The sequence below is a fragment of the Macaca nemestrina genome, chromosome 7, assembly GCF_043159975.1.
Source record: "Macaca nemestrina isolate mMacNem1 chromosome 7, mMacNem.hap1, whole genome shotgun sequence".
Classification (NCBI taxonomy): domain Eukaryota; kingdom Metazoa; phylum Chordata; class Mammalia; order Primates; family Cercopithecidae; genus Macaca; species Macaca nemestrina.
The window spans coordinates 43,530,344-43,558,301 of NC_092131.1; the positions used below are offsets into that span (position 1 = coordinate 43,530,344).

Here is a 27,958-nt window from a genome sequence, read left to right on the forward strand (position 1 = left end):
GAAAATAATCACATTGTAGAATGCATTTATACCATTTATAATTATTATAATTCATTACATTTATAGTTAGTACAGTCAAAATTTAAGCCATTTTTATTTAGTAAATCTAATTCCACCAGTCAATCAAAAATTATTTGTTGATTTATTACTCCTTTGATCTGGCACCGTTAATTATTGGTAATATTCTTTTATTTTTCTTTTTCCTACTTATGTTTAGAAGTCTGCAGTTCTGTATACCTCCTCATGTTCCCAAAAGAGATTAACTCTAGGGTTTTTTAGACTCTAACACTTCCCTAGGCTTATTTGTTTTATTTCTCTTAAAGCAGTTGAATTCACATGTATTTGGACACTTCAGTGGGTTTTTCTCTTCTTTCTACCCACTATCACGTTGCAATTAACTCTTAGATTTTCACTTAGTATAATTATTAGAATGAATATTCAAGTTATCCTACTTTATAGTGAGGGTTTTTAAAATTATGTAACTTCTGTACATACTATTAAGAATACTGCAAATCTCTGTGCTTCTTGTTAAAACATTGGAATAAATAGTCATAAAAATAAGCATTTCTCAAAATATATAACATCTTGATATTGCAGAAGAAACAAAATAATCATAAGGAATTGGTGGGGGGAGTGGGGAGGGATAGCATTAGGAGATGTACCTAATGTAAATGATGAGTTAATGGGTGCAGCACACCAACATGGCACATGTATACATACATAACAAACCTGCACGTTGTGCACATGCACCCTAGAACTTAAAGTATAATAAAAAATAAATAAATTTTTAAAAAGTAAGTGTTCAGCAGAAGAAAGTAAAAAAGAAAAATCATAAGGAATTGGGTACATAAACAGAAAGAAGTAAAACTACAAGTATATTCAGAATAAGGAAATAAAATGCATATGGTTAAGTAATGTGTATGTGTGCATATATATGTATAAAACAAAGCATTTATAGCCAGGCTAAAATCTCACCAAATATTTAACTTCTCCATTAAAGATTTTTAAAAACCTGTTAACATCGTTTCATTGAATACTTAAATTTTATCTTGAAATTTGAAAGCTGAGAAGCATAGTTTATACATAAATATTGAGAATAAGTATTTTAACAGAAACTAATTCTGCCTTATTAGGTTATATTGCCAAGTTCAGAAAAAAATAATGTGTCTGATTTGTGGAAATCTACTACTATTGAAGTAATACCACTTCTATTCTCCTTCAAGTTAACAGATTTAAAAAGGAGTTTCATTAATATAAATGATCAAGATTGTGACTGGCATTTACAGTGGAAAAGGAAGAAGGGCAAGTGTTTTACTATAGTGAGTAATAACCAAATTATCCTGTTAAAATATTGGTCTTAAATTTTTTTCTCTGTACCCATTACTTCTTACACTCTAAACTACATATTTTTGGTGTAACTTTTTAAGTTGCCTAAGTACATTTCGTAATATTTAAGCTACAATTCTAGTGATTTTAAGTTTAGAATTATATATATCTATATAAATAGATTTGTGATTATGTCTCTTTATATTTGCAGTAGCCTAACAACCCCTTTTATTTTAGAAAGACCCTTGAAGATAATTAGCATATAAAGTTTTATTTTAGTATAGCTGTAACCACTGATGTTGTATGAATTTTCTAGTTACTTTTCTTTAGCAGATTTACACAAATATTAGAGAGTCACCATGAATCAATTTTGTTACAACAAAGTGATTCCAAAGTGATCTTTACTGAGTTTTCTTGGATCTTTGCAACTGGAACTTTTTGGGCTGATGAAGTTTGTCAGGAAGACAGAAAAGATGGTGCCACTTCAGATCTGATATTCCTGGGTCTGCACTTAAAGATTATCTGTTGAAGATTGATTCTTCCCCATGTCCTCTCCAAATTCAGATCTTTCACTTCTCCACAGGTTTAGAAGGCCCTATTTCACCACTGCCACACAGAAAAAGACAAAACTCAAGAAAAATAATATTACAAGTTGACTGCTCTACAAGATACAACATAATTCTTAGATCAGAATTTCTTGGCTTTGGCACTAGGCCAACACACTGTTAACAGAACAGAGCATGGAAACACAGGCATAGCCCCTAGAATTTAAATTAATTACTTCCTGAATGTAACTTGTACCGTTCAAATATAAGATGTTCTTATTAATCTATCAGTAGGACATATAAATATATAACATAAAAAAAGATAGGGGTCAGACAAGTAGAGGAAAGTAGGGAGGAAGGAAGCAGTTAAGAAGTGTTTTCCTTCAAATAAAATAATTTTACAATGTACTTTAACTTGTTAATGACAAATCTCTGATTGAAACATAAATCTAACAATTTTTTTTAAAGTTCATATTCTTTTTACTGTCTTCAGCCACTCTGCAAATGAAAATGAAGCATACACACACATACAAATACACACACAAAAGAAGAGGAGGGGTTTTTCTGCAAATTCCTGGGCTTATAAGCCTCCTAACCTGCCCTAGTGATTCTGAGTAAAATCGTATTTTTGGCAACAGTGCTTTGCCCTCATAATAAGATCCTTAATAAAAAAAAAATTTTTTTTAATAAAATAAATTCTCTCTTAAGATGTTTTGCTCACATCAGGGAACATAAGCTTTTGAAAAAAAAAAAGATGGTTCATAATCTGGATGCTTAGAATTAATGTTTCTATTATCTAAAAATGAGCTCTCCTGATTGTGTTTGATATGAGAAGTTGGTTTAAGGAGAATAAAAACACGTTAACTTTTTAAGTAAGTGGGGGCTTTGTAAGCTGTATAACTGTTCCTTCCTCAAAAAGGAGAAAACAAACTGCAAATTTTCTCACATAAAATTATTAATATCCCTGACTCTGATATGAAATAATCTTTTAAATTTTGGTCATCCTTTGGCCCTAGACATTCCTGTGTTTTCACTTAATACAATAATGATTAGTACATTGATATGTTCAGTTCAGAGCCAAGTATTTAATTGTAATCTTAATACTATCTTTTTTGGTCAACAATTGAGATGGATAATGAGAAATTATAATGGCTTTCTGTCCCTTAGTGATCTGTGGTGGATTTTGATGGAAAGAATGAGCAATTTTGACACTACTAATTGACTACAGTGATTTGGTTCTCCTGAATAAGGAAACAATTTAAGTAGGATTTGAACTTCTTAATGCTAAATTCAACCAATTGTGTGCATATAAATGTGAGTGGTATTGTTTGTTCAAAATTAACATTAAATTTTTGTTTGTTTGTTTGAGATGGAGTCTGTCTGTCTCCCAGGCTGGAGTACAGTGGCACGATATCAGCTCAGTGCAACCTCCATCTCCCAGGTTCAAGCGATTCTCCTGCCTCAGGCTCCAGAGTAGGTGAGACTACAGGCATGCACCACCACTCCCGGCTAATTTTTTGTGTTTTTAGTAGAGGGGTTTCATCAGGTTAGCCAGGCTGGTCTCGAACTCCTGAACTCAGGTGATTCACCTGCCTCGCCCTCTCAAAGTGCTGGGATTACAGGTGTGAGCCACCTGAGACACTGCTTCCGGCCAGAATTGGCATTCATTTACAAGCTGCTATTGTCGTTTAGTTTATATTTAACGCTTAAATGATTATATAGACATTGTCCACAGAATCTTCACCATGTCATTCTTCTGTTCTTACTTGAAAAGTGACATTTGGCAGATGGTAGCCAGATCATTAAAGCAGTAGGTTTAACATAGTAGTATAGAAATCAGGTAATAGATGCATAAAGTTAAAATAATATTAAATTGAGGGAGATTGTTTCACTTAAACCATTAAATAACCTTTTTTAAAATTTGCTGCTAGGTTAGGGTGGTTATGCAGCTATGTGTCATTTCCTGAAATTATCTTTCATTTGTTTTATGAGTAAAACTGTCTCTATAAGTTTACCCTAGAAATCCATAGGTATTTTGGGAAATTGAATTATAAGTGGCTAGATTAACTAACTTTTGTTTTTAGGCAAACTTAGATTGCTCTATAAATCTTAATCAAATCAATCACATATGGTAACTGGGGGAGGGGGTTATTCTGCTTATTAGTCAAAGATATGATGAATTTATTTATCTTTTAAGACAGGGTCTCGCTCTGTTGCCCAGGCTGGACTGCAGTGACACAACCACGGCTCACTGTGGCCTCGACCTCCCAGGCTCAAGCAATTCTCTCACCACAGACTCCCAAGTAACTGGGACTACAGGCATGCACCACCATGCCCAGCTAATTTTTAAAGTTTTGTAGAGATGGGTTTCGCTGTGTTGCCAGGGTTGGTCTCAAACTCCTGGGCTTAAGCAATCCTCCCAACTCAGCCTCTCAAAGTGCTGGGATTATGGGTGTGAGCCACTGTGCCTGGCTAAAATGATGAATTTCTTATCCACATCATCTGTTAAGGCAAAAAGAGGAAACTGGTTATTCTGTTATCCTGCTTTTTCTTGGGAATATTTATTTTCAAATGATTTGAGTCCTTCAACTCAACAGTCTCATAACCAATAAAAGGAAATGGAGATTGGTGGGAGATTAAAACATAAAGGACAGGAATAGGGAAAATAAGGGAGGAAAAGGTCACAGACACAGAAATGTGGAAGTTGAATTCAAATTAATTTTTAATTGAGCACCTACTATGGGCCCCTCAAAATGGCTGAGAGTACCACTAACTGTTTTAAATGAAGGAAAATCAAAAAATAACAGCATTTTTTATTTATTTCTAAAACATCATTCTTAATCAACCATTTAAATAAAGTTTTGTTTTCCACTCATGTTTTCACATTATTCAGCATGTTACTTGGGTACCCACTATTACTAGCCACCTTACCAGGCACAGCAGTTGACAGATGAACAAGGAGCACAGTCTCATAGGAGCTTTATCACATGTGTTCCTAGGCTGAAAGGCCCTTCTTTATACTTCTTGGTAGGTGGAGTACAGGAATGTAGAAGTCAGAAACCTAGGTTCAAACTCCAGCTCTAATATATATAGTTTCTGTGTGATTTAGGAAAAATAATCTCTCTGAACCTCAGTCCCCCATCTGGAAAATTAGCATGATACTTACCTCATAAGGCTGTAGGGATTAATTAAAATTATGTATGTAGAGCACTTCACGGAGTATAGAGAGTGCTAAATAAATGGATGCTGAGGTTATTGACAGCCCTAGGATGGATGGATCATGGGTTCCCAAATATGGGATGCAATTTCAAGTTCTTAACACCAAATATAACCCTACTTGCTTTAGTTTCCTGGCATTCATGCTATCATCCCCAGTTTAGTGCACCTCAGGTTATCAAGGATGTAGGAGGGATTCTACAAGCATATGTTCCCCCAGAGCTTTTTGGTACCCTGCAATCCTAGAAGTTGTTGATGCTAGGATGTCTGGAGAGCACAGGCCATTTGTCACTGAGAAGCATATGTTACAAAGGAGATGGGAGTAGTAAGGAAAGTTGAGGAACTGATCAAAATAGATGAATGTCAAAAAAAAAAAAAGTTTTCACTTTTAATTCATGATAAAAACCCAGTTAAAATTAGGTATACCAGATTTCTTTATTTTCAACCATGTGTGCACATACACTCAGATTTTTTTCTTTTGGTAGTGATTTGGCTTTTTGTTAACAACAGTGACACAAGTTTTATGTTTAATTTAAATACTACAACGGTTAAACTGGTTTTGGGTGAGATTTTCCAGAAATTTATTAAATACGAAGTTCCTTAACTACTGACTTAGAGGAATAAGTATTGTTTAACCAGGGAAAAAGTTGTCAACAACCACCAGCTTCTCTTCCTACTTTTTTAGAATATAAAAGATAGTATCTAAATTATTTTTTCCTCTCTCATCACTTACAAAAATCTCAATTATTTAGGCATATCCTTGGCATGTTCATAAAATTGTTCCATTAGGCATTCTATAATTATAATCATATTATTTTTAATCCCTACTCATTTCACCTATAATTTTCAAATGTTTGATTTTTATTCAATTCTTATATCCTGTTCATATATTTTTTAGCTATAGTAAAACATGATTTTTCATGTGTATTAATTTTTTTTTTTGAGATGGAGTCTTGCTCTGTTGCCCAGGCTGGAGTGCAGTGGCGTGATCTCATCTCACTGCAACCTCCACTTCCCAAGTTCAAGAGTTTCTCCTACCTTGGCCTCCCAAGTAGCTGGGATTACAGGTGCACGCCACCATGCCCAGCCAATTTTTTTTTTTTTGAGACGGAGTCTCGCTCTGTCACTCAGGCTGGAGTGCGGTGGTGTGATCTTGGCTCACTGCAACCTCCACCTCCTGGGTTCAAGCAATTCTCCTGCCTCAGCCTCCTAAGTAACTGGGATTACAGGCATGCACCAGCATGCCCGGCTAATTTTTTTGTATTTTTAGTAGACATGGGGTTTCACCGTGTTGGCCAGGCTGGTCTCAAACTCCTGACCTCGTGACCCACCCACCTCAGCCTCCCAAAGCACTGGGATTACAGGCTTGAGCCACTGCGCCTCACTTAATTTTTATATTTTTAGTAGAGATGGGGTTTCGCCATGTTGACCAGGCTGGTCTCGAACTCTTGACCTCAGGTGATCCACCCACCTTGGCCTCCCAAAGTGCTGGTGCCCAGCCTCTACTTTTCCTTTTAATTAGTGTCTTGACTGCTCTAGCAAACTTTTTTTTTTTTTTTTAATAATTAGCCCCTCTGGAATTCTTTCTTCTAATTGAATTTTTGTCCATACTCAAACTGTTAGTTACCCATTAAACATTTGCCATATACCATTTAACCCATGTGCGTTATTTCTAATTTTTTTCAGAGATGGAGTCTCACTCTGTCACCCAGGCTGGAGTGCAATGGCATGATCATAGCTCACTGCTGCCTTGAACTCCTGGGCTCTACTGATCCTCTCACCTCAGCCTCCTGAGTAGCTGGGGACTACAGGTGCATGCCACCATGCCCTGCTAATTAAAAACATTTTTTTTTCGTAGAGATAGGGTCTTATTATGTTGCCCAGGCTGGTCTGGAACTCCTGAACTCAAGTGATCCTCCTGCCTCAGCCTCCTAAGTAGCCGGAACTACAGATGCAAACCACCACACCTGGCCTCTCTGAATATTTTTACCTTAAAAACATGAGGGAGATGAAGACACATTTCTGAGTCCTAACCCACTGCTGCCTTGGTTGTGCTTTATTAATTTCTGAGATTCTTAGTCCTGTTTACTAAGTAATCGTAGAACATGCAAGTTGTATTGTACTATAATTGATGGCAAACTTGCGAACCATTCCTCTGGGTTTTCTTGCTGTGTAGATTAAAAGGGCCAAAGCAAAAGAGTCTCACAGTATTCATGAGACAGAAAGAGAATTTGATTCCACTATCTATCTCTGTAGATTCTCCTTTCATTTTTATATTTGGAACCTAAACACCTAAGTTACAAAGGCAGAAGGTCTGGCAGCTTCTACAAACTTCTTTCATTATCTTCACACCCAGGGAGGGCAAGAAGCAACAGCAAGGAATGACAGCTCTGCAGCTCTGCCCCAGGAGAGGAAGGAGATATGAAGGAACTGGGTTGGAGAACTGGGCTGGAGAAAAGTGCTGGATATTTTTCATTCTCCCTAATTTTAAAAAGCAAGTAGTCTTTAAGTTAACTTTTTGCCTTGATAAGGAGAACTGTACATTCTACTTTAGAGAAGCCTGTGCTTCCCTGTAGCTAGTTCCAAAACAAAAAAAGTATGTTCTGTGAAACATGAAATTAAAAAAAAAAACATTAAGGTGGCTCACACCTGTAATCCCAGCACTTTGGGAGGCTGAAGTGGGTGGATCACAAGGTCAGGAGTTCAAGACCAACCTGGCCAACACAGTGAAACCCCGTCTCTACTAAAAATACAAAAATTAGCCGGGCGTGGTGGCGTGCGCCTGTAATCCCAGCTACTCAGAGGCTGAGGCACAGAACTGCTTGATTCTGGGAGGTGAAGGTTGCAGTGAGCCAAGAAGTATGAGCAACAGAGTGAGACTCCGTCTCAAAAAAAATAAAAACAAAATAAAAAATAAATTGAGGTATGGCTTTCTAAAACTATAAACATCTCAGTCATGTAAAATTAGAGAGTAAAGTTTATATATTTGCTTGCTAATTGTCAGCTGTTAGTACATGTCAAAACACTAAATTAAGCCCCCTTCCTAATGGAATATTCTTCAAAGACTGGTAGTATTTAGAAAAAGCCCTATTCTTTAATGATGGGGAAAGCCACTGCAAGAAAAATGTTGAAGTCACAAAAAAAGTGATCTCAAAGAAAATTATGTCCATTATGATACTATACACTGTAGTTTGGAAACTTGGTTTATCTGATCTCTTTATACTACTCTCTGATGGTCTCTGGGTTAGAGAACTTTTATCTGGTTCCTATCAGTAATATACATACCACATTTCATTTTAAGTTGGATTTCAAATTTAATTACTTGATAAACTATTGTATCTAAGTAAGAGTAAGATGAATCACTTTTCCTGCTTTTGCTGTTAAAGTTTCAATTTTTGTGTGTATTCTACCCGTCCCCTGCCTATTTCCCATTATTTGAATTCTGCACTTGGTTCCTGTGCTGTTCCTATCCTTACTTAACACTTCAACATATCCCCACAAATCTCTGAGCTCACATTGTGCTCTAATGCTTTCAACTAAATCTGTACTCGCCAGTATGTCTCTCAGTTCTTTTGGCAACTTGTTCTTTTATGTAAATTGTATACAAAATATGATTTGCATACTTTAAATATGATGTGAACAAAAAGAGCAATGCTGTCAAATTAGTGTTCAGAATCACAAATTTATATTTTTAAAATTAGGAATTAAAATCCCTTTCATTATGAAAAGGGTACTACATTGCAAGTAACTCACATTAAAAGGCATTCTATTCAATAGATGTGTTTATTGTGGGTCAGTTTTGCCAATGTTTTAATTCACATGTAATTATGTAGACCCTGTGTCAGCAACAACTAACAATAATACTACTTTAACTGAAAAAACGATAAACTGTTTCCATTGATAAACTGTGATTATTTTATAATCCTCGTTTTAGTCTTTTACAGAAAAAAAGATAATAAATGGCGATAAACTGCAATTTGCCACATTTCCTCCAAATCTTAAGACAGTATAAAACACAAGACATTTTTTTGTGCACTCTACTTTTATAGAACAACCAGGTTTATAATTGATCTCTTTATTTTATTAGATTTATCAATATACATGGAAGCTTTCTCAAATCTCAAAATTCCAAAAGTATGTAATTGTAAAAAATCATTTTTTCCTTTAGATGTCATATTCTTAGAGAGCTATTAAAGTCTATTTATAAACAAAAATAATTGATAAACTAACACACTTTAGAAATCAGAATATTTTAAATTAAAATATTTTAATGAATACAAGATATGTCTTTTTAACTATCATAGTTAAATTTAATATCACAAAACAAAATGACTTATCCTCACTAATTTTTCAAGTGAGGTAAAGCCATTGGAATTTACACTTAATATAAGTTTTAAATGTGATAATTAAATGATAATATTTTATCAATTATAGGAAATATTCATTTATAAAAATTTCCTCAGGTCCATCAATCTTTTTAGGCCAAGTTTGAGCCCATGTCAACCTTAAAGGTTAGATTCAGTGCACCTAACTTGCCTAATAAGCTTGTCAATTTAAGAATGTGAATTTCATTAATAAGGGGGAATAAAGAGTAGTTAACTCACTAGAAGTGAATGGGACAGTTTCAAGTAATTACTTAAAGAATTTTAAAAATTTAAACAGAAATGGCCAATGATTCTGGGTTTAAAATTTCACATAACCTTAAAAAAAAAAAAAAAAAAAAAACCCACATAGAAATAGTGAAGTCATCACCTTATTGATGAAAAACTAAAGTTTAATAGTCATTGAATGGGTAACAACCACTTGTAGTCTACATTTAAAAAGTAATTTTAATCATAGCTAAGAAAAACTAAAAACAAATAATTCTATTAAGAAACAACAAAAATGATAAACATTTAATACCTAAATGTAGATACTTAAAATCCTAACAAAAATATTAAAGTTAAAAGGGCCTTGAAATTTGTTTCTAACAAATCATCTTATATAATCAATTCCTAAATAGCTCATATCCTTTGCTTTGGTGTTTTACCTGCTATCACCTAAACATTAGTACAGTAGAAAATCACTTAGGTTCTTTTCAAATGCTTGGCATTATAATGTGATCTCATATCTTTCCTCAAATTAAATTTTGCTCCACATATTCCACATGTATACAGATGAACATCCATGTGCTGCTCCAACTGTTCATTATTTGGGAATATCTGAAAGCAGACCTGGCATATAGTCTCACCAGCAGATAAATGAGAAATCATATGCCGTACATGGTCATGTTTTCTGAAGTTTCCTTGATCACAAATGGAACAGACATACCTGGCCATGCCTTTGTGCATATCATTGTGCAGTCGCAACTGACGCTCTCTTAAAAACTGCTTTCCACATGTTTGACAAACAAACTGTTTTTCCTTAGTATGAACAGTATAGTGTTCTCTTAAGTGACACCGCTGATAAAATCCTTTTCCACACAGATTACAAAAATGCTTTCGTCTGTGATCTCTTTCATTTTCTTCCATGATGGCACTCTTAAACATATCTTGATCTAAGCAGCTAGACATATGTTCAACCACTAGATTTTCAGTTTCAAAACGCTGGCCACAATTAGGACATCGAAAAGGGCAGGCAGAATGTTTAAATAACTGCTTTTTTTGGATACTGTTTATCTGGTAATGACTGTCCCTAAAATCATCTAGCATTTCAACAAACATATCTCTTATTTCGGACTGCTCATCAGGATTCTCTTCCAAGTCCATTTTCTCCTCAGTATTTCCTAACCCATTCATGGTCAGATCTTGGGGCTCACCACATCGCTGAGCATGTTCCTGAAGCTGCCTACCCTTTACAAGTATTTGTCCACATTTACCACATGCACAGATATTTTCAATGTGTTTGGCTAAGTAATGAGATGACAGGTCCTCCTCGGTTATTGTAAGTCCACACAGCTCACAGGATGCATTTTCAGTATCCTCTTGTACTGGACTGCTGTTGTTAGGGGGCCTCATATTCTCTAAACCACCTCTTTCATCAGCACTTACTGACATTCGAGGTTTTAGAGTTTTCCTGCCACTTTTTTTAATGCTGACATCTTCTTCAACATAGTATCTATAAAATGGCTCTTCAGGTTCATCTTCTAATTCATCATTGTCAGTGGATTCATTACAGTCTTTATCAGTAACTTTAATAATGTTAAAGTCTTTCAGTTCATCTGTAGGAATATCTTCTGGCTCCATCTTAATAATAATCCTTTTCCTCTCAGCAGCTCTGCTTTTCTCTTCGCTGGCTATTTCAGACTCCACTGCACTACTTTTTCTGCTTCCAGTGGTTGAAGTTGAATCATCAGCAGCCTGGCTTGTGTCTCCTCTGTATTTGTCCGTCTGTACAGAAAATGTTTTAGAAGAATCTTTTTCACTGAATTCAGCTTTGATGTTACTGTCTTTTCCATCTCTAATATCTACTATTCTATGGTAAGATCTTGTGTTTTGGTATAAATGTCTGTTAGTACAGGTCAGCACATGCTCATCTAATAATTTTTCACAGCTAAAACCAAATCCACAGCTATCACAGGTAAAACTCCGCCCAAAGCGTCTTGACACACGTTCTTTTGGAGTAGATAATTTGGACACGGAACTTTTTTTACATACATCAAATAGTGGCTCAGGAAAATTACCTAATTGTAAAGATTCTTCATCAGGCTCTCTGTTATGTGGTGTATTTACTGTTGAACTTGGCTCTGCACACCACCTGTTGGCTTCATTGCCATTTCGAGCCACAGTATCTTCATACATTCTTACCCCAAATATCATTTTGCTGTTCTGTTTGCTGGAAGCAGAAGAGGAACATTTTGAACTAGAACAATCTGCATCTTGGATGTCTTCTAAACAATCAGGAACATTGTACAGCTGTAGGTAGTTCATTGCCACTTTAAACTGCTCAAAACTGGAAGGAGCTGTCATAATTTTTCCTAAATACATAAATTGCAAAATGAGATCAAAACATTCTGCACTAATTTTCATGTTGCTGAGATTCAGTTGTGCAGTACTATGTTGATGGTTCATGAAAAACATTCTAAAATAGGAGCTACAGGCAGCTAGAACTGCCTTGTGTGCTTGAAAGTAAATGTCATCAATTGCAATACAACAGTCACAGAGAAAACCCCATTCTCTTTGGTTGTTTAGCTGCTGAAGGACGTAGCTGCTGTGGCTGGGCTTTGCCATCTTCTATTAATTAGACACCTATGTAAAACAAAAATATTAAAGTCAGACAAGATATAGAAAAGCACTTGAAAAAAGTAATTGTTATCATGATTTGTGACTTGCATGACTTTGCTATTACAATCAAGAAATTAAGAGCTTTCCATTCTTTATATAGTAAAACTCAACAATATATACTTGAATCATTATTTAAATCTGAAGATGAAGACATCCAGCCATTTATTCAGGTTTTTCAAATTGAACAAAGGCATCAAAAGCAAAAGACAGTTTTAGTTTCATTACAACTCTTGGGGGGAACATGTACACTAAATTTGAACAGAAAAAAAAGACATTAATTTAAAAATACTTGAAGGAGGCCAAGTTTGTGGCTCACGCCTGTAATCCCAACACTTTGGGAGGCTGAGGCAGGAGGACTGCTTGAGCTCAGGAGTTTGAGACCAGCCTGGGCAATAGTGTGAGACCTCATCTCTACAAAAAAGTTTAAAAAATTAACCAGGTGTGGTGGCATCACCTGTAGTCCCAGTTACTTGGGAGGCTAAAGTGGGAGGATCACTTAAGCCTGACAGGTAGAGGCTGTAGTGAGCTGTGTCGCGCCACTGCACTCCAGTCTGCATGACAGAGCAAGACTGTCTCAAAAAAAAAAAAAAAAAAAGAAGAAAAGAAAAAAAACTCTTTAAGGATATGAGTAATTAAAGTAAATAAAACAGCAACTTAAACTGAAAGTTAACAATTAGATTGTAAAGTATTAAAAACTTACTAGATGATTAATACTAAGGAACTATTGCTCATTTTTTAAGTGTGAGAAAGGTATTTTGATTGTGTTAAAAAGAATCTTTATCTTTTGGATATACATACTTTAGTATTTACAGATGAAATTATATATCTGATATATGCTTAAAAATAAATGGGGTGGGTGTGGGCAGCAATAGATGATACAAGATTGGCCATGTGTTGCTAAAATAATCTATTTTTAAAACCCTATTAAGCCTGGGCAACATAGCAAGACCTCGCCTTAAAAAAAAAAATTTGCCCGGCATGATGATGCGCCTGTAGTCCCAACTATTGGGGAGACTGATGCAGGAGGATGTCTTGAGCCCAGGATTTTGAGGTTGCCGTGAGCCATGATTGCACGCCACTGTACTCCAGCTTGGGTGACAGAGCAAGACTCTGTCCCAAAAATAAAAATTAAAAAAACCTTATTAGGGCCAGGCACGGTGGCTCACACCTGTAATCCCAGCACTTTGGGAGGCCGAGGCAGGTGGATCACGAGGTCAGGAGATCGAGACCATCCTGGCTAACACCGTGAAACCCCGTATCTACTAAAAATACAAAAAAAATTAGCCAGGCGTGGTGGCAGGCACCTGTATTCCCAGCTACTTGGAAGGCTGAGGTGGGAGAATGGTGTAAACCCAGGAGGTGGAGCTTGCAGTGAGCCAAGATCATGCCACTGCACTCCATCCTGGGCAACAGAGCGAGACTCCATCTCAAAAACAAAACAAAACAGAAAAACCTTATTAGATTATACAGAAATGGCACCAAACAAATAAGTTGGATTAGTGCCTTTGTCTTTTCTTGAATTATCGGAGAAGCAATAGGTCTATAGAGTTAGAATGTGTCTCGTGTTGCTCAACATGCTTTTCATGGTATAAGGAAGTGTGGGTTTATTTGAGAAGGTATTTTATTTATCCTGAGAGTGTAAAGTTTTCTTCCTTTTTTTTTTAAAGCAGGGTCTCACCCTGTTACCTAGGCTGGAGTGCAGTGGCATGATCATAGCTAACTGCAGCCTCAATCTCCCATGCTCAAGCAATCCTCCCGCATCCAGAGTAGCTGGGACTACAGGCGCATGCCGCCACATCCAGGTTTTTTTTTTTTTTTTAATTTTTTTAGTAAAGACAAGGTCTTGCTATGTTGTCCAGGCTGGTCTTGAACTCCTGAGTTCAAGCGATCCTCCTGCCTCGGGCTTCCAAAGTGCTGGGATTGTGGGTGTGAGCCACTGCACCTGGCCTCTTCTATATTTTTTTTAATTGTTAAAAGAAAAAACTAAGGCTGGGTGCGGTGGCTCATGCCTGTAATCCCAGCACTTTGGGAGGCTGAGGTGGGCAGATCACCTGAGGTCAGGAGTTCGAGACCAGCCAGGTCAACATGGTGAAAACCTGTCTCTACTAAAAATAAAAAAAGTTAGCCAGGCATGATAGTGGGCACCTGTAATCTCAGCTACTTGAGAGGATGAGGTGGGAGAATCGCTTGAACCCAGGAGGTGGAAGTTGCAGGGAGCAGAGATTATGCCACTGCACTCCAGCCTGGGCAACAAGAACCAGACTCCATCTCAAAAAAAAAAAAAAAAAAAAAAAGTAGCAAAAAATTCAAACATAGAAGCATATAGACTAAAAACATACCTCAGGTCACATACCTCTTTTCAGAGGTAACCCTTTCAAACACTCTGGATTATATACCTTCAGATCTGTTGAGATGCACATGTACATAGTTAGCATATACAGTACCTATGAGATGCCAGGCAAATAGTTTTGCTTTTGTTGTATTTTTTAACCTAAATGTTATCATACTATATATACCTCTCTGCAACTAGTTTTCTTCACTTAACATTAGACTTAATATGAGTGGGCATTTAAGTATTTTTAGTGTAGGGAGCTTTGGATAAGGAAGAAAGGAGAGGAAATATTAAAAGCACTCGAAATCCTATCAGACTATAAAGTTAAAATAAGATCAAATTTTAGCCTCAATTTTTAATCCATATACATAAAGCTTCAGAATCTATCTTCTACTTAAAAATAAGTTCCTATGCAATTTGACTGAACTTAAAAAGAGCACGTAACAAGCTGTTCAGAGAAATGTTCACTCTTCAAGCTCTGTAGTAGTAATTTAAGGGTATCTAAGTTTACGTACTTCTACTTGCTTTTTATCCATTCCTCACAGATCATATATAGGTCACACACCCCTTTTACTACCTATATGCCCATCCTGCCACCTCTAAGACATAAAGTTCCATAGCCAGAGATATGGGACTGGTGAAATGAAGATGGCTTATGATGAGACCTGCTACCTTCTTAAAATTGCAACCACTGCACCTTTTCTGGAAGCCAGATCAAGTTTCAAGTAGGTACAATATTTCAAACCTCTGTAACTCAGGTATCTGTAAAAAGCTGTGAGGAATCATGTTCAGCATATATCTAGATACAAAAAGCAATGTATGCACAAATATACTTATTAATGTGTTACTTCTAATTTGAATGCCTAGTAAAAAAAGGAGTTGTTAAGGTAAATCTATGCCCCAGAATTCACTGTCACATGGCAGTGAATTAAAAATTATATTTCTGAATGGAAACTACCAAAGTGGGAAAATGTTCAAGATGGAGAGCCAAATAAATAAACACAGGATACAAAATTATGTTAGAATTATATAAAACAAATCCACGCCACAACCTTATTCAAAAGGTGGGGGGAAAAAGATGAAAAAAATACACGAAAATGTTGACCCAAGCCCGTTTTAAGTAGGATGAAATTTCTATGTCTATAGTCATTTTTGTAGGATTCAGAAAGACATTTAATAATCAACCATAGAGTAAGAGCCAGAGGGATAGGTATTATTTCCAAAAAACCAAAACTTTCTATTAATAAGAGTAGTTCAAGAATGAAACAAACTTGTTTGGAGAATGAGTACCCATATTAAAGCAGGAACAGGATGCTACTGAGGACAGTAGAGCAGTGAAAAGAGCATGGGCCTGGGATCAGACAGACCTGGCTTCTTATCTAGCTTTCCCACTTTTGGGAACTTGCTTATCCTCATTGACCCTAAGTTTCCTGAACTGTGAAGGTAGGAATAACAATACCTCAAATACAATATCATATATGAGGATTCACAGAGGCAATGTGTAAAATGTATGGTGCTTGGCATGTAATAATGAAAGTAACAGTGGATGTTGTAATGGTGGCAATGTTTATTTAAGCATCAGGGTAAGTTTGACTTGATAACCTTAAAATTTCCTTCCAAATAAGAGTCCATTAGAAAGCCAGTAGTTAATCTATAAAAACTTTCAAGTATTAAATAGTCCAGGCTTGAAATAATGATATAAAGAGCGTAGAAGTTCCAAGGACCCTTTCTTATCTAGATGAACAGCAGTTTTACCATCAGCAACCAAAATTAATACAACTACATAGAAGATCAATATGATAGGCACATCTATAGCTATAGTCACAATTCAATTGAGTAAAAACACATATTCTTTTATTAACATAAAGCACTAAAACAAATAAGAGCACTTATAGCATTTTAATGCACATTTATTCATTCAACAAACATTTATTGAGTACCTTTGGTATACCAGGAACTGTATAAAGTATTGATCATCAGCAGTAGCACAAATTTTCTGTAATATCAAGGAAACATCATTTGAGGAAGTTTTACTTTTCCTAAATCAGTGATTCCATTCAACATGTATTCTGTAAAGTGCCCACTCTACAGAAGAAGGCATCATGCTGTAGTAGAAAGAACAAGTGCTCTGGGTCAGAGGCATCACAGTGTGAATCCCATTGCCTCCATGTTTATACTCCCATGTTCCCCCTATAGTGCTGGAAGCTAAACAAATGAAAGCTGAACAAATGCTGTGTCTAATTTTTAATTCTAACACAACAGTTTTTAGGCTGACCTAGAATTGTAGTTTAAGTAACATTACTATGCAAATGTCCAAGTTCTGAGTAAAACTGATTTTAGGCAGAGTAACTTATGATAGCAATCATTCACACATTAGCACCAGCAACTTTGTCCTTGTTACACCTCATTCAGAAAGGCTTTTTTCTTTTTTCTTAAATTTTAATTATTATTATTATTTTTTTGAGACAGGGTCTCACTCTGTTACCCAGGTTGGCATGCCATCACAGCTCACTGGGCTCAAGCAATCCTCCCACCTCGCACCTTCTGAATAGCTAGCACTACAGGCATACGCCACCATGACTGGCTAATTTTTGTATATTTTTTGTAGAGATGAGGTCTTGCTATGTTATGTTGCCCAGGCTGGTCTCGAATTCCTGGGCTCAAGCAATCCTCCCACCTCAGTCTCCCAAAGTGCTGGGATTACAGGTATAAGCCACTGTGCCCAGCCCAGAAAGGCTTTAAGAAGGATTAATACACCAAAAAGAGGTAGAGGCGTATGGGGCAGGGGAGGAGGGATCTAAATTCCTGTGAGACTTTTAGCTTATCTCTTGAAGATAATTTTTTCATTAAAAATTTTTGAGGCCAGGCACAGTGGCTCACACCTGTAATCCCAGCACTTCGGGAGGTCGAGGCGGGTGGATCATGAGGTCAGGAAATCGAGACCATCCTGGCTAACACAGTGAAACCTCATCTCTACTAAAGGCACAAAAAATTAGTCAGGCGTGGTGGCGGGTGCCTGTAGTCCCAGCTACTCAGGAGGCTGAGGCAGGAGAATGGCAGGAACCCAGGAGGCGGAGCTTGTCAATCTAGTCTTATTTGATAAATGTGTTCCCTAAGTTATACTGTGTAAGCTATTTCAGTAAATTTCTCACTGACATAGTAAGATTTCAGAAATATTTTTCCTCATTGCTAGATCTGTTAAATTGGAAATAACAGTTTTGCTGGAAGTTTCTCTTGCTCCAGCCTTGGTAAATGATAATTTAAGGGTCTATAAACAAGCATATTCGATGAATAAAGAAGTAACTTAAAGGAATTTTAAAGTGTTTCTGTGAGGCAAATAATCACCCTTTAAATTGTGTCATAGACTTGCAGCACCAATGAGGCATTTGAAGAAGATTTGCTTAGTCTCAGTGAAAGTCTAGAGAGCCTAGCATCACAGTCCCAATTCAGCACCCCAATCTCTGACTGACTTACAATTACCTCTGGATCTCAAGGAGATTTACATATGTATGTTTCCTTTTACCTATTTCTATGTCTTATAGGTCGAATGTATGTACGCATATGGATTTGAGGATTACAGAGTATTTTAAAAGTCTAAAATGTAATGAAAGGAGGCCGGGCGCGGTGGCTCAAGCCTGTAATCCCAGCACTTTGGGAGGCCGAGACGGGCGGATCACAAGGTCAGGAGATCGAGACCATCCTGGCTAACCTGGTGAAACCCCGTCTCTACTAAAAAATACAAAAAACTAGCCAGGCGAGGTGGCGGGTGCCTGTAGTCCCAGCTACTGCAGAGGCTGAGGCAGGAGAATGGCGTAAACCCGGGAGGTGGAGCTTGCAGTGAGCTGAGATCCGGCCACTGCACTCCAGCCTGGGTGACAGAGCGAGACTCCGTCTCAAAAAAAAAAAAAAAAAAATGTAATGAAAGGATTCTTACATTTTAACATCAGAATATCAGAATGTATTGAATACTCATAATATTCCTAACACTGGATAAAACATTGAAATGGAGGGTGGAGAAGGATGGTGTACAATAGAGATAACTGTATATGAGGAATTAAATTTGAAACCAAGAAACAATTTGAGGAGTTTAATAAACTATATTGAGGCCGGGTGAGGTGGCTCGTACCTGTAATCCCAGCACTTTGGGAAGCTGAGGTGGGTGGACCACCTGAGGTCAGGAGTTCAAGACCAGCCTGGCCAACATGGTGAAACCCCGTCTTTACAAAAATACAAAAATCAGCTGGGCATGATAGCAGATGCCTGGAATCTCAGCTACTTGGGGGGTGCGAGGCAGGAGAATCACTTGAACCTGGGAGGCAGAGGTTGCAGTGAGCTGAGATTGAGCCACTGCACTCCAGCCTGGGCAACAGAGCAAGACTCCATCTCAAAAATAAAAATAAAAATAACTATACTGAATAAAGTTCAGCAAGGGTTTAGAAGAAAAGCATTAATTATACCAAAATAGTAGGCTTTAGGAAGGATGCAGGATTTGAGTAAAGCCTTGATGAATGAGTAGGATAAACAGAAAGCAAGGGTGAGGCATTTCAAGTATTTATATAGATGTGTATGTAAATAGTTGACAAGGGTACACAGTAGCTTGGCTGGAAATGTAATGGGAGGGAAGGTATATTTGCTTTACTGGACTGGTAGATGAAGGTTATCAAAGTACAGTAAATGACAACTGTAATACAATAATAATGTGAATAGCTAACATTTGTTATTTCTTACTATATGCCAGGCTCTATTCCAGGCAGATGTATAGGGAGATGTATATATCTCTCACACATATATTACATATATACATATGGATATATGCAATATATATGTGTGCATATCTCACACACATATATTGCATATACACACGTATGGATATATATACATGTATGTGTGTATATGTGCATATATGTGTATATATGCATATATAGGTATCATTTTGTATATGTATGCATACGTAAGAATCATTTTAGCATTTAATCTTCCTAACAAACCCCACAAAGTAGATGCTGCTATAAGACACATTTTCAAGATTAAACAACAGAGGCATACAGTGTTATATAACCTTTGTAATATCACAAAGAGAGGACTTCGTGGGATTAGAACACAGGCAATGACTCTAGAGCCCAAGATCATGACCTTAAAGATTTTGCCATCTATAAAAATAACGTCACATTGGTAAAATTCTTTCCTAGAATACCATCTTGCAGGGCATAGGGTCCAATCTCTATTACATTCTCTTGGTTTCTCCTTGAAACTTCCAAGAATAACCAGTTGTAGAGGCTCCCAAAGATAAGAGATTTTATTTCAATGCACTTAAGTGACAAATATGATCAAGTTTAGAAAATTTTATTCACTATCTGCACTAGTGGCTGTGCATTAGACTCCAAATTCAGTACTTAGTACGGGAAGTTCTGCAATTATAACTGGGTTATATCCTAAAACTTTATTTTTAATTTATTTGGAACTTGAAACACATATTCCCATAGAAACAATAATATAAATGGTGGCTTAGTTTTATACCCACATCTTAAAGACATAATGGAGCTATATATTAAGCCTAACAGTGCAGTAGTATTACTTGTATCATTAGCACTGACAAGAGATCCAAGGAGCAGTGTGACATAGCAATGCCTACTGTACTGAAGCCTCAAAGACAGGGACAAGGCTTAATGGCCTTTGTGTTCCTTGTGCCTAGCGCACTCTTCCCACATAGTTGACACTTAATACGTGCTTGTCAAGTGAAGGAAATAAAAAAGAACCCAGAGAGCATATACTGTTTGTTTGAATACAAACTCTACCACTAGGTTTAGCTATGCAGGAACTTCTTTACTTCTTTAAGCCCATTTTCTCATCTATAAAATTGGGATAATCATACTTCTCACAGGACTCTTACATAAATTAGAGATGACAAATGTTCCTTTGCCTTTTCAATCCAAGCACAGTACAATTTTTAAAAAATTAATGTCATAATTATAGTTTATAGAATTTTATGAAATGATCAAGTTCAACCCACTGCTTTACAGATCAAAAAGCAAACTGAGGCCCTAAGAGATTAAGTGGTATGTTCAAAGTCACATTTAGTTTTAGTGGCTGTCAGGATAAGACCTTGGTCTCCTCAATCCTGGTCTAGGGCTCTTCATACTACTCTAACTGCAGCCTACACATATAGCATCACCTGGCTGGCTGTTTTCTCCTTTGAAACAATTATGTTTTGCTGAAATACAGTAGTTGTTCAAATTTGCAAGGGTTGTTTGCATCTACACAAAATGGCCTCAGATCAGACTATTATGCTTTTGGAGATTGTGCTTTGTTGGCTGGTTAGTATTTTTCTGTCTCTTTACTTGCAAGCCAACAACTGTCACTTCCTAAAGGTGTGCTGATCTTCTGTGGCCCACCATTTCAATCTCTTCTTGGCTGTGAAATTAGACAAAAACTCATTGAAAATTGAATCTACATATCCATTCATCCTCAAGAGGGAGCACAGCATCTTCTGAAGACCTAGGGAAATGCTCATAAGATGTAAAGTTTTAATTCCTGAATTTTGTTGACAGGCGATCAAATTTCCTTCCTCTTTTGCATCAGGCCAAAGCACTGGATAGCTGAGGTTGTCAACCATATAACTTACAAATAAGTGAGATGTTCCTGTAGTTCAGTTGCATTATAGTTCTAAGAAATGAACTTATCCACACAGAAAGCAGAAGGAACACAGTGGCTTCTGGAATATTCCCCTCTCCCTCCAGAAGTAGAGGAGGAAAAGTACATTTTAATCCATTCATGCTAAAGAGGCAGCACAGCATCTTCTGACCACCAGAGGGCACTGTGTAAACAGTAGGCTCTTTCAGCCAAATGTGCTTCACCAGGAAATCTCTTATTGCCCATAGCATTAGTATTCTTAGGGTCCGTTTTGTAGGACTTCTATTTGAAAGTACTAATTCTGTGGAATCTGATTTTGTCTGGAACCCACTTAAAAATGCCCCTCCCCCATATTCTGTCTCAGCTGCCACCACTATGTACCAATCACCTAGACTCCCTGGGAGCTGCCTAGAACCTCTCCCTCATAATCAACCATTAAGTGTTGCCAATTTTCCCATTAAATATTTCACAAATCTGCCCATCTACTCCATCCCTACCTTTCCTGTTCTCGTAAGGCCTCTATTATCACTCCTGAGTTATTAAAATAGGCTCCTCAACCAGTCCCTCAAATCCTTCACTCTCAGGTAATTTTTTTCCTTCCAAGAGCAATGCCGTTTTGAAGATGATTCATGAAGAAGAAAAATCATATCACACTATTCTACCATGGTTCCCCTCACATATCCTCAGGCTAAAGTATAAAATCATTATTGAGGCATACAAAGCCCCCCATGCCCACCCATCTAGTCTTACATGTTTAGCTAGTGCCTGCTTCCAAACTTCATGTTCAAGCAACATAAAACTGCTTGTCACCACCTTCACCCTCCTCCACACACACCCAGCATACTTCATGAATTTCTTACCTCCCCTCCAGTTTTACTCATACCAATAGGTTCTTTAGGTCTGAACCTCCCACGTATCATTTAAAAATCAGTTTATCACCTCCTGCAGAAAGCCTTTGTAACACCTTCCTCTCCCACTATTTTAGGTTTTGATCTCATTGTGTATTATTTCTCTATTTTGCACTTTTTACACTGTATTTTAATAATCAGAACAGCTACATAAAGTAGGCATTAAAGCACAAACTAACCAGACTGCCTGGGTTCAAATTCTGGCTCTGCCACTTACTGTGTGACCTTGAGTAGGCTGCTTAGTCAATTTGTGCTTCACTTCTGTCATCTAAGAAGGGATGGTAATCCTTTCTACCTCTTAGGAGTTATTGTTAAGTAGTATCTCTCAGGGAGTAAATGCTAAATAAGAATTGGTTATAATTATGTGTTGGTCTCCCCCATGAAATTGTGAACAACTCTGAGACAAGGACTTTGGCTTTTTCATTTCTCTGGAATATTAAGTATTCAGTAAATGTTACTAAACGAATAACTGGTGAGGCAGCTCTATGATGATGGGAGGGATTACCCAGTTTCCTCCTTTGAGCAGATTCTATACATTTTTTTTTCTTGAGACAAAGTCTCACTCTGTCACCTAGGCTGGAGTGCAGTGGTGCAATCTCAGTTCACTGCAAGCTCCGCCTCCCGGGTTCACACCATTCTCCTGCCTCAGCCTCCCGAGCAGCTGGGACTACAGGCACCCACCACTATGACCACACCTGGCTAATTTTTTTCTGTATTTTTAGTAGAGATGGGGGTTTCACCATGCTGGCCAGGTTGGTCTCCATCTCCTGACCTTGTGATCTGCCTGTCTCAGCCTCCCAAAGTGCTGGGATTACAGGCGTGAGCCACCACACCCAGCCAGATCCTACACATTTTAAAAAAAATTGTATTGTTTCCAATTTTGTGGCACCAGTTTTAATTCAAACCAAAATCCTGAAAACATCACAATCATATAATTAAACTTCAACAAAATGAAACCAATAAAAAGTATCATAAAATGTATGTTCATTCTAAGAAACTTAACTCCATTTTTAAGCCTTAAGATTCCCCCTCATCCCAAATAACCTAACACCTCAAAAGTCTTGCCATTTCACACACGCTGTTCCTTTGCTTCAAACCTTTTCAATGTCTAGCTCACCCTGTTTGGGAAGTATTTTTTCTTTTCTTTTTTTTTGAGACAGGGTCTGGCTCTGTCATCCAGGCTGGAGTGCAATGGGGCAATTTCGGCTCACTGCAACCTCCGCCTTCCAGGCTCAAGCGTTCCTCCCACCTCAGTCTCTTGAATAGCTGGGACTACAGGCATGCGGCACCACGCCCAGCTAACTTTTGTATTGTTTGTAGAGACAGTGTTTCGCCATGTTGGCCGCGCTGGTCTCAAACTCCTGAGATCAAACAATCCGCCTGCCTAGGCCTCCCAAGGTGCTGGGATTACAGGGGAGAGTCATTGTGCCTGGCCTCTTTGGGAAGTTTTTTCTGATCTTAGGGTGAGGCAGATGCCTCTCTTCCATGCTGCCAAAACAGCCTATACATACAACTATATGGTACCAATAATGCATCATCCAAACTGTGATGCTCTATTACACACTTAAGGCAGGTATTGCAATTATTTGGCTCCCCTGCTTTACTGTAAGCTCCTTGACACCAGGGCAGTATCTCATTCATTACTAAATGTCTGACATTTAGTTGATATTTGATGAGTTTTTGAATGAATACATGTTTAAACACGGAAGTTTTATTTTGCTTATCAATTTTTTGTTTATTTCAATCATGGCAACTTTTACATAGTAGTTGAAAATTTACAAAGCATTTTCCCATATATTAATACAACTGATCTCATAACCATCCTGAGATAGGTATTTTTATTATCCTCATTTTGTAAATGAAACAGGTTCAGTGGTTGACTTCCCCGAAACTGCTTATCTTCTAAGTAGAAGCTGAGACTCTTGATTCAAAGCCCTAAGTTTCAGTTTGTGTAAACCAGACAACACTCTTCTAAATATGACTATTAGCTGAAGTGCCCCTTTGGAACATTCTAAGCCTCCCGGAGTCACCTTTTTCACGAATCTAAAAGCTCTCATCATTCTCTCACTGCCCCATCTTGCAGGAAGATCCTGTCCCTTCCCTAAATCCCCTTCCATCTGCTAACTCCCCACTGTCCACCAGAGCATGCCTCTTCTAATACTTCAAAGTGGGGATGGAGCTCTTCAGTTATCTCTAAAAAGGACTGCATGCATCTCATATAGACAAAAGAAAATCTGGTTAATAATTCTTTAATCTTCAAATTTTATTTTGAAAACAATTTTAAATTCAAAGACAGAGTAGTATAAAAACCACCCATGTCCCCAACAGCCTCAAATAACCAATGTTGTAATTAACTTTCTATGTACTATTTTGGGGCTCTGTTTTTAGATCATCATCAACCTCTTCACAGTTCATTCTTAAATACACATCTAAGGAGTGAGTCCCCGCCGCTTCCTCCCCAATATCAGTCTCTTCCATGCCACATCTGAAAACAGCAGTCATTGACCCCTTTCTTCTAATTTCCTTTCCATATGTTCAGCATGCAATCTTTGGTGCTGATCAAGAGGAACCCCATCGTATATCAGCATAGGGATATACTGGCGGTGGTCTTCATGGCAAGTATACCCACTCCTTCCTAATTATAAATTATGAAACTATAAAGCTGAGGGTTTGCTTTTGTTTTGATGTGTTTGCCTGCTGTAAATCAATCCATCAGAGGCTGGGCAACAACATTAACATAAACAAAGTATGAAAAATAGTCCACCATGATACGGTAAGTATTTAATAAGGACAAACCTAAAATAGCAGCCCAGTTACTTAATCAAATAATTTTAAATCAGCCCAGTGCAAAACACTCCCCTTTCCTTTACTTGGCAATTCTTACCAACCTGAGTAACGTGAATAGAGAACATGAGTCCATGAATCACCACAGGCCATCCCCAGGCAGAGTGAGGCACACACAGCAGCACAGCTGTAACCAGGTTTTAAACAAGGAATTGACTGTACACAGTGACTATCTCTGGGGAGTGGGAGTCAAAATGACTTTCATTTTTGTATTTTATATACTTCAGTACAGGCTGAATTTTTACAAAGAGCATGGATTTTATAATAAAAAATTACTTACATTTTGAGAAAAAAGACATGAATAACCCTTAATTTGGTTCATATAAGAATATGAGAAAAAACAATTTCCGTTTTAGCATGAGATACTAGCACGGAAGAAAATGTCAGGAGAAAACATTCTGTAGAGACCAAAGTGACCTCTCAAGAAGATGTTTCTCAAATATATCTCAATTTTTTGGGAAGACAACAGATTGCAGCTTATTAACAAAAATCTACGGGAATTTTTCTGAATTTCTGTATCAACAGTTTCCTCTCCTTTGCACCAGAAGGTGAAGAGCAAAGGCTTAGTGCTTTTCCTGGCTAGAGGGCAAGTCTGAAAGCAGGTACTTCTTTTCTCCTGCACATTAGAAAGGGAAATGATGCTACAAATAAAACGAGATACTCTTAAAAAGGTCCATGAACTATATCTTCCCCAGAGCCTGGCAAAAGAGGAGAATGAGGAAGCAGTACAAAAATTTAGAAGTGTTAAAGTGAGATCAAAGCACAAGGTCAAGAGCAAGTGGCTGTGACTGCGCTCATGCCCTGCTAAGGCCCTGGTTAAATATGGTTTCTCTTTTCTCTGACAATGATACACCAGTCCCTTCCCCACAAAAAACTCGAAAAAGTAGGCCATCATATTAGGAGTGGGAAGAATAGAAAGGCTTCAGGAAAGACTGCTCTACCCGAGTTATTCAATACCATGAAAATGTGGTATTAATGGAGAAAGACTGCTCATAAAATGAATGTAAGAGGTTAACTGAAGGCTCTACTGTAGACGTTGTGTCTACTAACCTTTGTAAAAGCATTTCACCTCCACCAGGCTTCAGTTTCCTGGTTTTTGTTGTTGTTGTTTGTTTTTTGGAGACGGAGTCTCACTCTTGTTGCCCAGATTGGAGTGCAGTGGCGCGATCTCGGCTCACTGCAACCTCCGCCTCCCGGGTTCCAGCGATTCTCCTGCTTCCGCCTTCTCAGTAGCTGGGATTACAGGTGCCCGCCACCACGCCAGGCTAATTTTTGTACTTTTAGGAGAAATGGGGTTTCGCCATGTTGGCCAGGCTGGTCTTGAACTCCTGACCTCGGGTGATCCACCCGCCTCGGCATTTGGGATTACAGGCGTGCGCCACTGCGTCCGGCCCAGTTTCCTGTTTCTTTAAGAGGAGTAAGCCCCTTTCTAGCTCCCAAAGTCATCCAGTTATTATTGAGACTTTATTAGATATCCACCAAGTGATTCAAAAGCAAAGTTTTGAGGTTCTGAGCAAATGATGGCCAGCCATCATTCAAGCCTCATCTTTTTGTACTCAATTTTCCCCGTTTCTCCACATCATATCTATCTGCACTGATAAAATTTCATGGAATCTAATTTCTCCGTTTCAAAGAAGACTGTGATTGCTCTGTAAATTACAAGAACTGCATCCTTCACCAAATCTGCTTCAGAGTGCCTCCAACTTCAACTCAAGACATTGATCCTAGGTTGCCTCAAAAAGCCTCGGACCATTCCTTGGGTTCGAGTGTCAAAGGGAACACTGTTCCTGTAGTGATACATACCGTATGGAAATACACTAACACCAATGAAGAATCTGCGTGCACCGCCACACTGAAACTCGATTTAAGAACATTATCACACACATACAAATGTCCTATCCCCGGAAAACGTCAAGGATTTTCATCAACCTCTTCCTGATGCGCCCAATTTAGAAAATGTCATGTCAACCCTTCAGATCATGTACACGCGTTGCTTAGGTAGAAAGGGAGACTGGGTGGGGTGGCTGAGCTCAGACCTTGCCTACATACTTTAGTAGTAAACGACTCCCGATCTGCATCCAACATATTTACCGAACTTCTAAGTAAGCGCCCACCGCTGCAAGCGAAAGCACTTCCTTCCCAGGAAACAGGTCTTTTCCACTTAAAATTCCCAAACTCAGACCTTCCACTTTTTACTGAACAAAAAGCGTGTGTGCCGGCGAGAGGGGGTGGGAAACAGCGTAGCAAGAATTTGCGGCTCTTACGCCTCCTCCCTCGGAGCGCGCCCAAGTCTGCAGCCTCGGGCTCCGGGACACTTCCCCTCCCACCCGCCGCGGAGCCGCAGCTGTAAGTTCAGAGAAGCGGGCTCCAGGCACGTCAATCAACCGGGTTCTCCCGCCTCCCGTCTACACCTCCCCTCCCCCCCCTCGAAAAAAATAAAGGCAGAGAAAGAAAGAAAAGAAGGTAACTAATTTGGGAACTAGTCTCCGTAAGGGCTTTGCCTCCGACTCAGGGAGGCCGCACGCCCGGGACCTGACGCGCCGGCAACAAGCAGGCGGCCTGGCAGCCGCCCGTCACCGGGTCCTTGCAACGCGTCCGCCGCGCTCCCGCTCCCCGCACGGGTCGGCGCCGCTCCGGTCCCGCACTCCGCCAGGCCCGCGGCCCGTCGCCCTCCGGCCCGGGCGAAAGTTGCGCAAATAGCCCCACAACTGGCAAATACTTACCGGCCGCAGCAGGAACCAGAGCTGCGGAGATTTTAGGGAGTTTAAGGCAAATCAGCCACGGCAAAGGCGGGCGGAGGCGAAGGGGCCGCGAGCTGCAGTGGCGGCGGCGCTCGGCGCTCGGGTTGGGCTGCGCGGAGAGGCTCTGGCTCTGCCAGGGACTGTGCTGCAACAA

At 38.5% G+C, this 27,958-nt stretch overlaps 2 protein-coding genes and 1 long non-coding RNA gene across 8 annotated transcripts in view; 2 read left to right on the top strand and 1 right to left on the bottom strand.

Moving 5' to 3' along the window:
• Positions 1-1,219: 1,219 nt before the first annotated feature.
• On the top strand, positions 1,220-7,702 carry LOC139364272 (uncharacterized). Of its 3 annotated transcripts, none has more exons than XR_011625810.1 (3): positions 1,220-1,319; positions 3,241-3,348; positions 7,444-7,702. It is a non-coding gene; the product is annotated as an uncharacterized lncRNA (long non-coding RNA). The 3 variants fall into 3 exon arrangements; XR_011625811.1 differs by lacking the exon at positions 7,444-7,702 and adding an exon at positions 4,073-4,708; XR_011625809.1 differs by lacking the exon at positions 7,444-7,702 and adding an exon at positions 4,069-4,704.
• Positions 1,316-27,921, bottom strand: LOC105473691 (zinc finger and BTB domain containing 1). Of its 4 annotated transcripts, XM_011727619.2 has the most exons (3): positions 27,787-27,921; positions 10,398-12,313; positions 1,316-1,932 (listed from the first exon to the last, which is right to left on the bottom strand). In XM_011727619.2, the coding sequence occupies exons 2-3, from the start codon at positions 12,293-12,295 to the stop codon at positions 1,896-1,898; spliced, it is 1,935 nt and encodes a 644-aa protein (XP_011725921.1). In that variant the 5' UTR covers positions 12,296-12,313; positions 27,787-27,921; the 3' UTR covers positions 1,316-1,895. The 4 variants fall into 4 exon arrangements, with proteins under 4 accessions (XP_011725921.1, XP_011725918.1, XP_011725920.1 ...); XM_011727616.2 differs by lacking the exon at positions 1,316-1,932 and having other exon boundaries at positions 8,979-12,313; XM_011727618.3 differs by lacking the exons at positions 1,316-1,932; positions 27,787-27,921 and adding an exon at positions 26,114-27,390 and having other exon boundaries at positions 8,979-12,313.
• Positions 27,516-27,958, top strand: part of LOC105473692 (zinc finger and BTB domain containing 25) — a 28,577-nt gene continuing 28,134 nt past the window's right edge. The window contains exon 1 of the mRNA XM_071100023.1: positions 27,516-27,526. The gene's annotated coding sequence lies outside the window, so the exon portion shown is untranslated. The remainder of the gene's footprint in view (positions 27,527-27,958) is intronic.